The following is a 19,229-nucleotide window of genomic DNA, read 5'->3' on the forward strand; positions in this document are numbered from 1 at the left end:
ATTGTGAGTTCTGCAAGTGCCATGAACTACATAGAGTGCTATGGTTGGAAATAGGAAAACTATTTAATCAGCTTCCTCCTTCATCAGTTACAATGTATGTAGATCACATGGGGGATTCTGAACAGGGTTCCATGGACTCTTCCCAAGTCAGACGTAGCCCCACAAGATCAACTTTTGTCAACAGCTGGTCCCCTGGAAACCTAGTTTGATTAGTTTTTAGGAAAACTATAGTTGCTAACTTCTGTCTCTCACTGCTCCTAAGTGAACATTACCACCTACCCATAGCCTTTTCACACACACACACACACACACACACACACTCACAGTCCTCAGTACTTAACTGAAGCATGCTTATTCTGTCCTCTTAAGTACTGGGGTAATGGAGAAATAGATCTTTTGAACTTGATAATTTTGGTACTTGGTAATTTTCGGTGAAAAGTGTATGTGTGTGTATATAGGTATCCACCTATTATGAATGCTAGACTTGTAAATGCTATGTGTTCTAGGGGTGAAACAAAACAGAGAAATCACTGTCTTCATGGTGCTCACATTCTCGTAGGAGGAGGCAAAAAAATAATAAGCTAGAAAAATATGTAAAAGTTATAAGGTGACGACAGTGTTTCAGAGAACAATAAAGCAGAGAAAGGCGTGACAGTGTTTGAGCAGTAGTCGAGGAAATCCACGAGAAGGTGAAATTGGAATCAAATTGAAGGCAGTAAAGAAATGAGCCATACAGATGTTTGGGAAGGGGAAGGAGAGAGCTCCTGGGCAGAAACAGCAACTGCTCACACTCTGAGCTGGGCCCCTACTTGGACTATTGGAGAAGCATCAAAGGGCCAGTGTAGCGGAGGAGGGGGCAATGAGAGCGGAGATGGTGGGAGCTATGGAAAGGGCTCAGGTTGTAGGGCCTTGGAACTGTAGCTAGTTTAATCACTAAACATTGTATTTACATGAAAATAAGACGTTTGTTTGTTTTTTGTTTGTTTTTTTTTCCCTGAGTAGTGTACCTTTAAAAAACATCAAGCACTGATCCATATTTCCCAGCACAGTTAAGTTACTACTTCTGCCCATCTCGATTTTGAACCTTATCATTTCAGCAGCGGGCCTAGTAAACATTTCGCCCTATTGGCCCACCCGTGCCATCTAGTGGTCAACGCTTGCAATTACCAGATTTTCTGACCGCACAGTCATCCGTGGGGGTGGGGCACGGGGAAAAGGAATGCTTTTAGAAAAACAATTGGTGTGAAAAGCTTTCTGAAACCATTACTGGTAAATAAGTCAGGGGTGCAAATTGCTTTTGTCATTGGTTTATGTTAAGACCGAATCAGAAAAACAACAACAACAACAACAACAAAAACAACTGAAAATTATAGCAACAAGTTTTATGAAATTTATTTCAAATTTCATCGGTGGAACTGAAGAAAATTTGAGCTTAAAAACATTAAAAACCGAAAATAGTACAAGTGAAGTGAGCATGAAAGACTACATATGAAGAGTTAATGAGGAAGTTATTGAACAGAAGTTGGATGTATAGACGAAACAAAAATAATAATTTAGTACAATAGTAATAATAGATTAATGATTGCTATGTCTTTTAAAATAGACTAGTTGTTTTATAGAGAATTTTATTATATAATAAACTATGTGTGATGTATTTTGTGAGTTTTAACATGTATTCCATTTCTCTTTTTTTTTAAAATATTCTATAGTAGTTTTTGGTTGACTTTTACAGAAAACACAATTATCATTTTTTATAGTGTTGTCCGACACAGTAGCTTTTAAAATTTAAATTTACATTCATTAAAATTTAATGAGAGTTAAAATTTTGGTTCTCAGTCTTACTAGGTAGGCATGTTTCAAGTACTCAATAGCCACATTTGGCGAGTGGCTACCATATTGGACAGTGAAAATGGAGCATTTCCATCAGCAGCGTTTCTATTAAACAGTGCTGGTCTATTATGTTCTTTCCTCAGTAAACATGATTTACTTAACAAGCATGTTTTGAACTCCTATTATATGCTAGACACCATGGCAGTTCATTATTGCAGATTCAAAAGAAATAAAGTAAAACATGATTAGTCTCCTAAAGGGCAAATTTTGGGAATTGGGGCGTTTCACACATGTAACCAAATATTTTCGATGCATTGTGAAAAGAGCCCTAATACTTGCATGCATATTCAAGGGTTGAGGTATCAAAGACGACTTCCCAGTGGATATACATTTAAGATGTATTTTAAAGATAAATAGAAATTCTACCAAAAAATAAGGAGAAGAGAGATTATTTTAAGTAGAGGATATAGCTTTTCCAAAGTCAGGGAAGTACGAATTGGTGTGGAATGTTTGGAAGATGACAATTCTGTATGACTGATGCTTAAGAGAAGAAATAGGAACAGTATTTGGAGTGTTAGGTTAGGGCTGGCTAGAAGGGCCTTTTGCATCATACCAAGTGTATTTATTAATATCTTTATCCTGTCAGTACTGGAGAACCATGGAAAGGATTTAACAGTAAGTTGTAGGGTTAATCTTCACTTTAGAGTTTACTCTGTTGATGTGACACGCAAATTGGATTAAGGAGGAAGATGCAGGAGAATAGTATCACTTTATCCCCGGGTTTTCAGCTCAGAAAGCAAGCGTCATTCTTGTCCCCGTCGGTGTTCCTTCTCCACGTCACTTAGCCTACGTCCTAACCTTACCTTTGTCCACTCACTGGTCTCTGTCTTTATTGCAACCATCCTACCTGAAGTCACCATCAGTTCAGGGCTGATGCACAGCGTTGGCTTCCTCAGAATGCTTGCCCTGTCTGCTGCTCCCACACCTCTTCTCCCCACAGAAGGCAAACTGTTCTTAAAATTTTAAATCAAATGTTGTCTATCACTTCTGAGAACTCTTCAGGGGCTGCCTGTGAGATCCTCAGGGTGCTAATCTTGTTCTGTTTCTCCAGCTCATCACTCCACACACCTCCTTATTCTTTTCCCTCCAGCTCCCCTGGCCGTGGTTCCAAAAGCTCCTCTCTGCTTTCGGGCTGTTGTACACACTGTTCCCTCTACCTTGAGTGCTAATGAGCCTCACGCAGCCAGTCTCAATTGTCACTTCCTCCAGGAAGCCTTGTTTGGTTCTTCAGCTTTCATATTGAAACAACCCCCTGTCCTGATTGCAGTGTTTATCATAATTGTACTCAATGGTGTGTTTAATTGTTTGACCACTGCTGTGTCCCACTGACTGAAAGCTCCATGAGGCAGAGAGTGCTTCTCTCAGGAGCCACTGGTTCTCTTTAGAACATAGCCTAGCATGTTAGGTAAATGCTGAATGAACCAATGAGGTTGTTCCCCTCATTCAAATGGGACAGGATGAATACCTGGGTAAGCAGTGGAGGCAGACACCTAGTAAATTAAGAGGAAGAGAGGGATGAGTAGAAGATGAATTGGATGGTTTTAACTATGGGCACAAGATTGGAGGTATCATAAACAGTGTTAGGAAATATAAGAAGAGGAAACAAGCAGCATTGCTGAGAAAAATGGTGGAGTTAAAGGGTATGTAGATCAACTTTGAGATTTCTTCGGAACAGCCAGTAAAAATGCCACTTATCAGGTGGATATGCCAGTCTAAAGGCCAAGAAATATACCCGAAACAAAGAAACACATACAAGTATGTGTTGCCACTACATAACTGAAGGTGGAGGCCAGGTGTCAAAGCTTAGCTGCGACACAATCAGTCCGAGCATGGGGTCAGAAGTCAAACTAATCATATTCTTCTTGTGGCTACATTTACTAACTTTTCCTCTCTCCCACTAGTTCCACGTTATTGGCATTATTCTGGACATCACCTAGCTCCATAGAGTGACTTCCCCCATCACTGTCTCATCTCTGAGTTTTTCTTTTCTTTCTGGCACTGTCCCCTTTCTCTCAGGAGACACTTCCCTGGGCCTCCAGGGCCACCCAGCTTGAGGCTGGATGGGGTAGCAGGGCTGGGAGCATCTGCTTTTCATGGAGTGGGGAACAGACACAACAGGTGACATGGCTCCCAGCTTGCTAACCTCTGTGGGTAATGTGGGAGTGGGGCGTTGCCGGCCCTTGGCTGGCGATGGCTGCTGCATCTCTTAATTGACTTCTCTGCTCTTCCGTTCTTGTGATATTTGAGGAGGGAGTCCTGTACAGAAGCTGTCTTTACTCTCACTTGAGGTTTACCTTTTTTGTGTGATTGGTTTTATTTTTTATAATATTTTATGATTTATATTTTTGATTTATGATGACTCCACTTCTATTCATCACTGCTAATCCCAGGCCAGACTCAGTGGCAAATCCAACTCTTGAGTCCTGAAAGGGGCTTCCCAACTTCAGCCCTCTTGCCCCCATAACAGTCCAGGGTTGAAGGGGCCAAAAGGGCATGGTCCTTCTTTATTTATTAAAGGTGTTTGTATAACCATATGTTAATTAATTTATTCATTCAATTTTGAGCAACTTCTGTGTGCTAGACACACCAATGGATGCAAGATACAAAGCAGATAAGATGCCACACAAGTAGTGAAGCAAACATATGAAAATATAAACGGCAGCGCTGTGTGAAAAGCACAACAGTAGGTGTGTCGAGAGAAGAGACTAATGTGTTCTTTCATCTAGGAGAAAGGTGTCAGGTTTAACACAACATAGATAGAGCTTGTTTCACGAATTCTTGGGCTTTCCATTAAAATATTTCTGGTATACGTCTGTTATTCTTGAAATTCCCTTTAACTTTTTTGCCTCAGTAATGGAGCTTTTGAAAATAATGTCAAATGATCAAATCAGTTTATTTTTATGTAATGTAGTATGACTGGCATCATTGCTCTTGTATGAAGAAATAAAAAGTTATATATTTTTGCCTGTTCTGTTTATTTACTCTTAATACTTACAGTTAATAATTCTAATATGGCTTTTAGTTATTGGAAATTATTTTATTGTATAACATCCCAAAATATTATGAATATTGGAAAGCTTTTTTTATTTTTATGCTTAAATGCAACCTTCAATTTATAGACAAATCCAAATGACTTTTGCAAGTTGCCTATACAGTAAGCACTTTCAAAATAAAGTACATTTCTGTGAAGATTTTGTAGATAATGAAATGAAACCTGGTGTTTTTTGTTTATAAAGAAATCTCTAACATTTCAGTGAAAAATATACTTTTTTTAAAAAAAAAGTAAAAGAACTGTGCAATTAGAGAAATACATTAGAGGACTGTATATTGCTGATACTTAAAAAAATATAAAACTAAAACACTGCTGGCATTCAGGTCCCTCTGTTTTAAATTGCAGCACCTTATGAAATATGCCCAGAGGATTATCTGATGTCGATGGTGTGGAAAAGGACTCCAGCAGGCGACTTGGCATTCAATCAGTGCCCTCTGAATGCCACAGGTACAGTAAGAGGACCCACCCAAACCCAAAAGATGATCCCATCCAAGAATAGCATGCTACGTTTGATTATGAAGTCATGCTTTTTGTCCTATATCCGTAACTAAATCTTTCCGATCAGCAATTAAAGAGACAATTTTAGTGAAATGCTTCATAAATGGAGCCAACAAGGAGACCCAGAAAATACTGCTGATACAATTTCTCAGTGTGACTGATATGCGTTATAAAAATACTCAAAATAATAATTTCATATGCATGTTAAAGCAAGTAAATGCACAAACCCAGTTTTTTTTAGTCCGCCTCCCAGCGTCCCTGTGGTGCCTTCTAGCATCCCTGTTATAAAGCTTTTCTCTGTTCTTTCTGACGCGCAGGCACCACTAGCAGACGCTGCTCTCTCAGTCTTCATGGAGTGGCCTTCTGGGAACAGCCGAGCTTTGCAAGATGCATATCAAATGAGTACAGACACTTGCAGCATTCAGTAGGTGCAAAGCCAGCTTTAGTACTTGCTCTGTTTATTTTTGCTAATGATCGCTGTGTGAGAATTTAACCTTCTGCTGTACGATCAAATCAGAAAAAAAAAAAAAAAATCTCTGGAAAAGAAAATGCCTGAAGGAAAAAGGGATGTGACAGAAAGAAAATTTTTATATCAGTGGTAAATGGTTTGATTTCTAGGGTTTGGGTTTTTATGGATCCTGCTATTTAAATGAAAGAATTCTTTGTGTAAATGGGGAAAATTTCTTGTTTAGTTTTATCTATGAGTTAAACTGTTTAACATGATTGGCACAAATCTGTATTAAATAGTGTATAAGACTTATTTCAAAGTTCCATACATTTTTAAATTAAATTCTTTATCATTTAGTAGTTGGGAATTGATAAAGCTGTATCACTTAGGTATCAAATTTTTCACTCCATTTTGACATTCAGACATGTGCAAAATGACAGTGTTATTGCAACAGATAAAATTAATTACTCACACAAGATTATGTTGGCCAAATTTTCCAAAAATAGCTCCTTTTCCCACACATCATTGAATTATTCCGAGAGTATGATTTATGAATATATTGAGCACAGGTAAATTTTACTTGGTACTTTACAAGTGTGAGTCATTGTCATTATCGGAGGCTGTTGTCATTTCATCCTGACAGTCAAGAGGAACTCTATACATGAATAAACATTGTGGGGTTTAGAACAAAATATGAGCATGAGTCAACTGCAAAGTTGAACATTGGCAAGTAAGATGTTTAGTCAAGAGCCTTCAAGTATTGTCGTGCTTTTGTTTTTTTCTTACTGTTGCTCACACATATACATAATTATTTAAAAAGAAACTTAAAGAATATTCTTACTCGTAGATGGAGAAGTAGCTTGTACATTAATAATACTTATCAATGAAGTAAATGTGTTTGATTATCAGAAAAACAAAAAAAGCACATTTAAAAAAAATCTAAAAATCAAATGCTGTCTATTTACTTACCAAATCAGTCATTGAATTGATTATTTGGGTACATACAGCCTTTTGTCTGGTATTATATATGTATGTAATATATATACATAATATATATAATATATATCAATATTTATGTGTATATGTACAAATATATATATATATTATATATATATCAGTATTTTTGTGTATATATTATACACATAAATATATGTCTGGTATTATATATATATAATATATATCAGTATTTATGTGTATATACACAAATATATATGTATGTATATATACATATATATTTGTGTATAAACACATAAATAATTAATACTGATATACACATCAATATATGACTACACACAAATACATATACATATACAAATACATATACAAATACATATATTTAATAGCATATATTTATGTGCATATCAGTAACCAGTGAGCCTTCACTAAGCCTTTTTTTTGTCAGAATAAAAATAATAGAAATAAGGCTGGATGTAGTCAAATGATCATCAATTCATTTACTGATTTAGTATATAATCACATCAAACAGCATTTGGTTTCAGATATTTTTTAAATGAACTTTTTTGAGGGATGCGCACGCACACATGTAATGAGAAAGTAATATAGCTTCATTTTATAACATAAAATGTAAGAACATGACATGTAAAGGCTCTTTTATTAATAGCTGTCAATACTCAGACCAGTGTAATTCAGAATTAAGCACAACCCAAAACTTTCTTCTGAGTTAAATTTTAATGAATTTTATTTTTCTCTGTTAGACATTAGACTTTGTTTACTTAATCTTAATAATATCCGTATTCAATTCTTTGTTTATTCATGGTAATGAATAGGAATAATTACCTGGATTAAGTAAACCATAAATCCATCCTTACAAATTTGTGAAGAATAAATAATGCCACTTTTTTACAGAAAGTTTTTACTTTCTAAATCAGTGTTTTGTACACTAATATTTAAATGAGTTGACATTCTGTAAGTGTAGGTCATCTTATAATAGAGAGAAATAGAAACATTCTGTGAATTGATCTCCAATTGTGAATCCCGTAGAAATCAGTCAGTAATTTGACAGCCAATGTGGACATGATATTGTTGAACTGCATACATAAATGAAGTGCATGATATTGTAGAATCAAAAGCACCCCCATTGAGCTCTACAAAGTACCAGACCCTTGTCTGGGCACTTTCATAAATTAATTCCAATCCTCTCAAGAACCTACAAGGTGGGTAGCCTTAGTCTGCATAGAAAGAAACTAAAGTTCTTCAGGAGAGCAATCCAGTTAAGTGAGGCAAAGTGTGAACGTTTTGCCCCGGGAACAGTTTTTCCAAAGCCTGACCTCTTTCCTGGAAGCCATGAAGCCTCCTGAACTTTGATTTGAAGTCATCTGCCCTAGATTTTCTGGTTGAGTGACCTTTGGAAATGTCAGATGGTCTTACTCAAGTCATGGCTTGCTATTTGCAAAATGAAATTAGTATCATCATTTTAGCACCTCTAGAGGTGTTGAGGACAAGTAGATGAGATACTATATGTGTAATGTTTGCAAATTGTAAAAGAGCTATGTAACTCTGAGGTATTCATATCTGGGTGTACAGAAAATGCAGTGAGTTAAAAAATATTTCAATAAGAGTAAAATTTTAGAACTCAACATATTACCTTGAATTGTACATGCGGAAAAATATAGATAGATATAGATGGATGGGTAGGTACATAGGTAAATGCATGTATGTATGTATGTATGGATGGATGGATGGATAGAAGGATGGATGGATAAGATTGATGTCACATGTATTTTTACACATGGATTATATTAATAAACACATACAGAAATATAGACACACTTATAAAGGCATACATACACCCATCTAGCACTCGCCTAGGGATCACAATCTTCTCCTTTTCATGTTTAGGGAAGTATAGGGCCAATTTATGCCTTAAAGAATGCTTACCTAATACATCAACTTCATCATGTGTACTCTAAACAAAGCCAATTGGAAATGGAAATGAAATCGGTTTCCCCACATGCTCTTACTTTTGTCATTTCCCATGCTTTGTCTGAGTAGCAAAGGTAGATAGTGCTTATGTTATATTACATAATAGAACCATTCTGACTCCCACCAATTCTTAAGTTACTTTGAAGACTCTGCATCTTCTTTCTAGTAGAGGTCATCATTTCACAATTTGTTCTATTTTCCTTGGAGGATTTCATTTCTCGCCCCTCTGTAATCATAAAGCTCATTAAATGTTGTCACCTACTACAGAAAATTATTTAAAATAGGTAGATCTGTGTTTTCCAGTTCTTTTATATATTGATTACACTATATGTACACACATACATCCACACCATATAATATTTCATATAAATATTTTGTAAATAAATATTAATAGACTAAGTTTGAAATGACATCTTATCATCACCAAACATTAGTTGAATATGTTTATGAACTCTTATTATTATAAACCAATTGAGGTAGACAAAATGGGGTGATTAATCAGTTTAATATATAAAATAGTCTGTTGTATTGACAGTTAGTTTGAATTCTTTGAGGACAGAAACCATGTTTACTTAATCTTAATTTCTCTAGTGCCAAACACAATGGTAAGCATATACTAGATATTCTGTAGATGCTTGTATAAAGAATGACTCTGTTACTCTTCTTATCAGTCGGAGGGTACCAGCAGTTGGAGGTTTCTGAGAGGGTAATGCACCAAACGTAATGTTCATGAATTTTAACCATGTGGATTTAATAAGTAGTATCCCTCATGTGAAATTTTCCTAGCCCAAAAATATTCAGAAATGTGAAGTGATTGATAACACTACTTTATGAAATTATTTGGCAATTGCAGAAAACAAAGTCAATAAGCTAATAATCAAAGTTTGTTTGGAAACTTTATAAGATGCAAAATTAAACCCTCTGATCCAACTTTCGTTTATAAAAAAGACAAGCCACAAATAAATGTACACAGTTTTAAAAATTGAGGGTAGAAGCATAAAGTGTTAAGTGTAGTGGGATTATTGGAAATTTCATGTTTTTCCACGTGTTACTGTTTCATTTTATACTCTGGGATATTTTCTGAATTATTTACCAAACAAGGGAGAAATAATTTCAGAACCTGTGAGAACTAGGCATAGGAGTCAGACAAATTAAGAATACAATCTCTTGTTACTTATCAAGCTGGTAGGAGAACATGGCTAAATATCGTGGCCAAGTGGGTCAGTATCTCTCAGAATTAAACAGACCCACTTTGTCTCTGCTCCACCAGACAATCACAGGCAGCTGCTTCTCCTCCTGTTCTTCCTCCTCCTCTTCCTCCTTCCCCTTCTTCTTTTCTCTCTCTCCCTCTTTCTGTCTCTTTTACACACATACACATATACACTACACACACACATATATTTGGAAGGAAGGTATTAATTAAATTTTGATACTCTAAGCAATTCGTTTGTCAAAGTTCACAAGCTATATCAAGGACAAGACAACAAATATTTTCAACTTTACACACCATATGTTCTCTGTCATAACTACTCAACTCTGCTGTTGTAGCCAAAGAGCAACCACAAACAATAAGTGACCACGGCTGTCTTCCAGTAAAACTTTATACAAAAACAAGCAGTAGGCAGGATGAGGCCCACAGATTGTAGGTCACTAACTCTTGGCTAGACTATACATTCCTGAAGGATTTATTTATTTATTTATTTATTTATTTATTTATTTATTTAAGATCCCAACTCTTTTTAAATTCTCTATCAAAAAATGGACAAAGTCTACTTTGTTCTATTTTTAAACTCTATCCTGTTGAACATTTTAAGCATAATCATTTTAAATTCCTTATGAGCTTAGTCCAATACCTGGATAATCTGTGAACTGGCTTCTTTTATTTTGTTCTGTCAGTCACATCATCTGACATACTTAGTAATTTTTGATTGACTGTGAGGCATTGTGTTAAAAAAAAAAAGTCAGGTCTTCAGATAAAGGGAATGTCTACTAAGAAGCATTCCCCTTTTCGTTGATTATCCAAATACAGTGAGGAGCTGATATCTCAGTGCAGTCAAGGGTTGGTCTGGATAGAGGCTGTTTTGCAATTTTAGTGAGATGACATTTGCTTAATCCCCTTCGTCCACTGTGTCTCTTATGGATTTTGGATGGAGAGCCTATATGTGCCCATCTCATTAACCTTGAGAAACTGTAGAAGTTTCACCTCTGCTCTTCAAAAGGTCCCAGCTCAGTTCTCCAGTTTTCTGCCCAAGAAATTTCAAATATATCAGATATCTTGAGGAGAAGACCAGCTGGTTGCTTGAAGCTGAACTCCTTCCTCACTAGGCATTGATTCCTAAACACCTACTTACAACGATGGAGAAAATTGCATTCTGTATTTTAGAAGTATTCATCCTAAATCCTCAGCTTCCTAAACAGCTCAGAAATTCAACAAATGTCTGATGGAGAAAAATCCCAGCAACATTTTTAGGGACCCTCAAATTTCTAATAAATTTCTTCAGCCCTGGGAAACCGAAAAAATATTAGTGTCTCTTTCTGAGAGAGGGCCTCTGCTTGGGCCACACCTGCTGTTCCCTTCTTGCATAGATTTAGCAAACATTCTCAAGGGAAAAAAAAAAAAAAAAACTAGATGAAATTATTGGCTTACCTCAGATAGGATCTCCTCTTCCTGGAAAATTATCTCATTCATAGCTCTCGGATGCTCTGAAGAGTATGATTTTTATAATTTATATGGATTTTTCTAATTGTGTTGGCAAAAGCAGTGGCCTTACATGAATTACTATACTCTACTAAACCAATAAATTTCAACTGTATTATAAAAAAGAAAAAATCTTTAGGCACATATGATTGTGTTTCCTAGGGAATTTTAAGGGAGACTATTCTGTAGATGTACAATGAAATACTTCTAACAGTTATGTATATTTTTCCTCTTTAAAAACAAACAAGCAAAAAAAAACTACAACATATTAGTGATTGTATCTATAAAAACTCAAGAGATTTTTAAACTACTCTCAGATTATGGATTTAGTGTGACTAAAGACAAGAAATGTTGGAGTAAGTTTTAGTCATTAAAATTGACTGATTTGACACGTATTTATAGGAGGATTTAATAGAATATACTTGTACAGATAATTATATTTAGGGTAATGTGAATGGAAAAGCTCTTAAAAGGAAAATAGACTATATTGTTCATCCATCCATCCATTCATCTACCCATTAATTTATTCTACAAGTGTTCACTGAACTTGAACTCTGTGCAACATAGGGCAAGGACTTGAGGATGCAATTTGAAATGTGACACATGCAACACATACAAAATAGACAGGAAAAGAGATAAACAAACTACAAATCGTGATATGTCAAAGGAAATTAACAAACTGCCAACATAGGGAATAATGTTTGGAGACTGCTTTAGACATAAGAGTCATTGAGATCTCTGTGAGGAAATAGCATTTAATACAATGATTCAAAAGATGAAATGGATCTAGACATGCAAAGAGTAGAGAGAATGAGCTCGTCAGGGAAATGAGAGTACATTCCAATCTGAGAGAAGAGTGTATGGTGAAACCTTGAGGTCTTTAAGGAACTTAAAGTTGATCCAGTGGCTAGAAGTAGTGAGCGAAAAGGAGATTGTCATGAGATGAGATTGGAGAACTAGGTAGGGAAAAAAATGATTCTGTACCTTCAAGGCCTTTGCTAGGAGTTTGGATTTTATTCTCAGTGCAAAGGGAAGCCATGGACAATAGAGGACTGATGTGATTCAGTCTAATTAAAGAGGGTCTTATGGCTGTTCTATGGAGAGTAGACTATAAGGTGGCGGGACTGGAACCTGTGAAGCCTACTGCAGTAATCCAGACGAGAGATGCTGGTATCCTTGATTAAGGTTAAATGAGCCCATTTGGCTGAAATGAGGAAGGCAGGACAATGAGGAATAGCTTGAGGCAGGTGGGTTCAGGGGTTGTCAAAGCTTATATTCTACTAAGGTTTGAAATTAAGAATTTAAGAGTACAGCTAGTCAGTTTCATTGTGATTTTTTTTTCTTCCAGCAAAGTTGAACTACTTGGATGCAGGTGCAAAAAAGGCATTTGGTAGAGCCAGAATGTTCTCTGAAGATCAGAAGTGTCAGCAGCACCTGGGAGCTTGTTAGAAACGTAGAAACTCAGACCCTGTTCCAGACCTACCTAGTCAGAATCTGCATTTTGAAAATTTCCCTTTGCAATTCACAAGCACATTAAAGTTTAAGAAGCACTGTGACACTTTATCTAAGGCTAAAGTTTTGGGGGATAAATGCAAAGAAGTAAAATGTTTTAAAAAAATGTAAAAGAAGTACAATTTCTAAAAAGTAAACTATTGGTGGATGGATGCAAAGAAGTTAAATGACTTCTAGCCAGCTCCATACCATCACAAGACATATTATTATTATTAGGTGATGTCTCACTTTCTTCTCCTGGGCACATAGGGGGTTGTGTTTTTTCACCCCTTGAATTTAAGTGTCCACACATAACTAGTTCAGGCCCATTGGTTGTGTATGGAAGTGATCTTTGTCATGTCAGTCCTGAGAATGTCATTGCCAATGTAAAATCTTTGATCCTCCATCATGCCAAAGCCCTGAATGCCTATGACAAACACACCCTCCCTGATGGTCTGGGCGGAGTATATAGTGTGAGAAATAAATCTATTTCTGAGATTTGGGAGTTGTTTTTTACCATAGTATAACCTATCCCATTCTGACTGAGGCAATGTCCCTAGAACTAGAAAATTCAAGTAATGGAAATTGAATTGGAAAATCCTGAGATAAATAGTGGGTTACTTAATGCTTTGCCTCCCATTGAAAATATTCCTGAACATTTGGGTCCTACTCTGTGACCACTATACTGCTTTGAGCTCATGGACGATGCTCTAATTCTACCCCTGGCTCAGAATATTAATAACAATGTCTAAATTTGTTTGATGTTAAAAGAAATCCGGCCTATCTATGTCCTTTGCTTGGGAATTGTCTACCAAAAACCTCTGATATTCAAGCTATTTCTATTTTGTTTGCTGTTTTGTTTTTTTTTCAAACTAGGTAGGTAAATTTACTGTGTTCTCATTCTTATTTCGGACACTTCTAGGCTTTCCAGGGAAATAAGCACAATATACCTGAGTCAGTTTTCTTTATCAATTTTCTTCATGGCTAAGTTTATTCTCATAAGAATACCTTGCTATCCCCAAAGTCATCGCATCCTATCTCTCACTTCAGGAAATCCTGGGGCAAGAAACTGGGATACCTAATGCCCTATAGCCAAATGTTATTCATCCTGGGCTTTGTGCAAATGCACCTGTAATTTATACAGAGGAATTGGGGGCTAAATCTTCCCTATTGGGTTGTCTCTAGACAAGAATTGTCTTTCAAATTTAAACTCCTAGCCCTAGGATAGCTCTAAGAGGAACACAAGCTTTGGGTGTCAAATATAGGGAAAATAAGAACCATATATGTATTAGAGAGCAAAGAGTATGCTTTCTTTTCCATATAGAATGTGATTTCTTATCTGTAGACACCAGAAAGATCTGTAAATAATTTAATATTATTATCTAGTGAGTGACTTTGATCTTAGAAAATAACAGAATTATAAACTGAAGCAAAAGATGTATATTTAGATTATTGCTTTGTGAAAAGATGTTTCTAGTATAATTATCTTTTAATTGAAGGCACTTAGAGCTATGTGAACCTTTAACATACCTTACAGATGGATTGTAGGAGTTGATGCTAAAACTAATATATAAATATATGATGTTTAAAATGTGTCCTTTGCACAGTGACTACGATAAATCTTTTTTTAGTATTCCCACAATAGAGGCAACTGTAACTGACAGTAGGAGGCATAAAGTGAAAAGAATAAGGTTATTTCAGAAACACACCTACTCTTTAAACCATGACCCTCACATCTCTCTATACAAAGAGCAAGGAGGCTTAATACGGAACTATAAAAAGCAACTATTTTTAGAATTCACTTTTTTTCCTTTCACTGTTGATCTTGTCAACAGTATTAAACATGAATGACACAGAAACTTTTAAAACGTGTCCTTTGGAGCAAAAATGCTTACCGAGCGCTACAATGTGAGCAGGCATAATCACTGATAATTATAATTCTAAGGGAAATATTTAAATTATTAAACCTTTCTGAATGATTTCAGTGATTGAATAAAGAAAATCACAAAATACAGCCCAAGGGAGATAGAATACCTGATGTCTCCTTGGGGGCTTTTTTTATCCACTTGAATAAAACTACCTACAAAATATTTTATAGATATTGGTAGATGGCATTAGGAACTTTTATACATTACATTCCGAAGTATTGACCACTACTCAAATAATTGGCAATATCTCAACAGCCTGGCAAGTTGTTTCAAGTCTCTTGTTTGTCATATTCTTTCTTCATAGGAGAAAGATTTAATGTCTCCTTAAAACACACATGTTTGAGAATTATTTTTAAGTACTTAAGCATCTTGACAGTTCTAATAAAAACATTATATAAAACCTGAGTAGTGGTTAACAGAATGGCCTCTGCAATCAAACTGTCTGAACTCAAATCTTGGCACAATTTAAGAGCTGTGCAATTCTGGGGAATTCAGTTTACCACACTGAGTCTCTACTCCTTCCTCTGTAAAATGTGGCTAATCATGACACTTCCAATAGCCGTTTTAAAACTCAAATTAGGTAACTCATGTAAAACAGTCCCATTCTTACTATATAATAGGCACTCGGTAAATACTATATCACTATTGCTATTATTATTATTTTTTCTTAATTAAAGTTTATTGGCGTGACAATTGTTAGTAAAGTTGCATAGGTTTCAGGTGTACAATTCTGTAATACATCATCTATAAATCACATTGTGTGCTCACCACCCAGAGTCAGTTCTCCTTCCATCACCATATATTTAGTCCTGTTTACCCTCATCTTTCACCCTCCCCCCCTTACCCTTTAGTAACCACTAATCTGTTTTCTGTGTCTATGAGTTTTTGTTTCTTCATTTGTTTGTCTTGTTTCTTTGTTGTTTTCAGTTTTATATACCACACATCAGGGAAGTCATATGGTTCTTGACTTTTTCTGTCTGACTTATTTCACTTAGCGTAATAATCTCAAGATCCATCAGTTGTTATTATTTTCTAAAGGTAGCAATTATATAACTGTAACTGTAGATACTTAAAATTTCTGAAATCATTTGCCTATTTATATTTATGGTATATCTTTTAAAAGGCAGTTATGTCAGGAAATGTAAAAGTTCTTCAATTATTATATATTTGTTTGTTTTGAATAATCATGGACTGCTCTTTTTACTTTGTCAATGTTTGAGGATGATAGTTACAGAAGGAAATAAAAATACTTCTGTAGTTTCCGTTTAATTTAGCAAGCATTTTGAACAGATACTTTTGTGTGTCAGAAAGTGTGCTAGAAATTACAGGAGAAATAAAGATGAATAAGAAACTATAGGCCCTTTAGGAGTTTATAGTCTAGCAGAATGGAGAAGAACACAAACCTATAATAATATAAGATAAAGTAAGGTTTACTTCTATGAGGTTGAAAGTAGAGATCATATCATGCTCACAGTTATCTGAAAAGACTTCAGAAGGATAAAGGAAAAATAACTTAACAAAAGGATTTGGAGAGAACATTTAAATTTACAGAAGAGTACGAGTCAGGGAGCAAAGATAGGATCCATGGGCTTTCTTTGGAAAATGGTGAGTAGTTCCATCTGGTTGGTATTGGGAATCTATAGCAGTGTGGAAGAGTGGGATGGACCAAGCTGATACTACACAGATCATACTGACTTCTGCATAAATTATAGGAAGATTACATTTTCACATATTGTGTTATAGCTGAGCTCACAGAAACACAGGGGAATTCTTAAATACCAAAAAGGAAGGAAGGAGAGAGGGAGGGAGGGAGGGAGGGAGGGAGGGAGGGAGGGAAGGAGGGAAGAAGGGAAGAAGAAAGAAAGAAAGAAAGAAAGAAAGAAAGAAAGAAAGAAAGAAAGAAAGAAGAAAGAAAGGAAAGGAAAAGGAAAAGGAAAAGGAAAAGGAAAAGGAAAAGGAAAAGGAAAAGGAAAAGGAAGAGGAAGAAAGAAAAAGAAAGCCAGCCAGAACTATGGAGGGAAATGAATGGTTTAGGAGCCCGTGAATATTTCAGGCTATATGTTAGTTCTAGGTCATGGAGGCTGAAATTCTAAAACTCGCTTGGGGACGCTGACAAGACCCTTCACACCAAAGCAGTGATGCTATACCAAGCCCGCTGCAATGATCTGGCACTATCTTGGCTACTCTGGCATCATGGACTAGAAAAATCCTGCATGTCTAGGATGTATCTCAGAAATTTGCATTTCAGACATGGTTTTGGGAGGAAAACGGAAAAAAAAAAATACACTTTTCAAAAATGGACACTCCTAACCTGAGCTATAAAGAGAAGGAATTAATATGCAAATTAGCATATAATGATTCTGTATCATTGAACTGCCTGAGGGCCCCACCATCAGAGAAACATACCCACCCTAAGTAAACACAGTCAAAACTAGTCTCTAGCACCTCTTTCATAAACCAGCAACTTGGGGCTCCCAAAAGATAAATACATCCTACTGAATTTCAGTTCACATTAATTATAAATATCATGAGAAAGAATCAGCAAATGCAGGAACCAGGAGAATTAGCAATGCAGCAGTAAAAATAATAGCAAATATGAAATAAACTATAACATTTATTTAAAACAATTTAAGAGAAAGCACAGTTAAGCAATGGAAGAATATGAAAAAGATTAAATGGAACTTCTATAAATGGAAAATATTGTCATTGAAATTAATGAATAAATAGCCAATTTGACACAATTGAAGAAAGTGTTAGTGATCTGAATGTAGGCCTGTAAAATGATCACTCAGAAGCCATGATAGATAAAGAAATGAAAAATATAAAAGATAATTTAGAAAATAAAGAATAGAATGAGAAAATTCAGTACATATTTAATAGAAATGTGTATAATAGAAATATATTCCAGAAAGAGACCACAAAGAGATTGATGAAGAGACAATATTCTAGGAGTTAGTGCATAACAATTTTCCGAATTTGAAGACAGATAAGATATTCAGATTTAAAAATGTTCCTAATAAATAAAAGCAAATCAACATAAACTTAATCTGCATTACACTAAAGACAAAAAGAAAAACCTTAAAAGCTACCACAAAGTAAAGACTGGTAATCTACAAAAGATCAGATGTTTAACTGATAGGAGCCTTTATACTTGCAACAAAAGAAGCACTAAAAATCAAATTATGAAAATACTAAAGAGAAAATAAAAAACATCCCTGCCTAAAAGATTAATTGAAAATGAGTAAAACTTTAAAAAAGAAAAATAAGTCAAAGATTTGGAAGAGTTACCAATCATAGAATCTTACTAAAAGAATTACTAAAATATTAGAAAACAAAGGAAAATACACTGTAAAAAAGAAGATAATTCAAGAAGCAATGATGAAGAAGCAATAGTGGAATAAGTAGATTGATTAAAAAGTACTACTAGTTTAAAATTAAAAATAATAATATAATAAAGACTAATTTGAGGAGTTCAACTCAAAGTGGATTAAATTACTAAGTGGCAATAAAGACGGAAGAATAAGACTGAAATGATCACTAACTTAATAAAAATAGTGAGAGAATAGTGTTGGAGTGGGTAAAATGAGACACTGAGATAAAAGACTGGAATTATGGTTAAGATAATATTTGGATGGTGTTATAAGTCAAACAATGGAGAGTGTATTTGATTTAAATGACATGTTCAGGATAGTTTAGCATTGAGAAAGACTCGATAAGGTCATTTAGGAGACTATTCTAGTAAGTGTGATGGAGGTAGTGCAGACCTGCACCAACATCTATCTTTTGCCCATAGGTAATAAGAATAGATAGAAAAAACATTACATACATAGTATTTAGAGGAATTAGAAGTTGAAGATGGGAAGACTAGAAGGGGAAACAGTCACTGAATGTCACTTTTAAGCTCTATCTTTGTATTAACCATGTGATGATATACACTTCTTTTTGCAGACAGATCAAATGATCCTAGGAAAGATGCAAATAATTTGTCCAGTGGTCTTATGTCATAAATAGTAGAACCACAATTTAAATCCAAGTTTTAAGATTCCACCTGCTCTTTAAACATAATATACTAGTAAGATTTCCAGATAGAATGCTTAATAGGTAATTGTTGAGTTTAATTTTAACTTAAAGAGTTGTGGGGTTCAAATCAGATTTCATACTTTTGATTTTTATTTTGAAGAGAATCAGAAAGCAGATAATAGTTGAAAGGAAGTAGCAATATTAGAAGTTAGTATTTAAATAAGATATACAATATCAGGCCCTATTTTTGAGAGAGGGAAA

The 19,229-nt window shown here is 35.2% G+C and overlaps 1 protein-coding gene across 5 annotated transcripts in view; it reads left to right on the forward strand.

The window, feature by feature from the left end:
- Positions 1–19,229, forward strand: part of ADGRB3 (adhesion G protein-coupled receptor B3) — a 677,430-nt gene that overhangs the window by 301,230 nt on the left and 356,971 nt on the right. For all 5 annotated transcript variants that reach the window (XM_033102727.1, XM_033102728.1, XM_033102729.1 and 2 more), the window contains 2 exons: positions 5,288–5,389; positions 5,758–5,864. In XM_033102727.1, coding sequence (XP_032958618.1) covers positions 5,288–5,389; positions 5,758–5,864 — 209 coding nt within the window. The remainder of the gene's footprint in view (positions 1–5,287; positions 5,390–5,757; positions 5,865–19,229) is intronic.

Source organism: Rhinolophus ferrumequinum, chromosome 3, assembly GCF_004115265.2.
Source record: "Rhinolophus ferrumequinum isolate MPI-CBG mRhiFer1 chromosome 3, mRhiFer1_v1.p, whole genome shotgun sequence".
NCBI lineage: Eukaryota > Metazoa > Chordata > Mammalia > Chiroptera > Rhinolophidae > Rhinolophus > Rhinolophus ferrumequinum.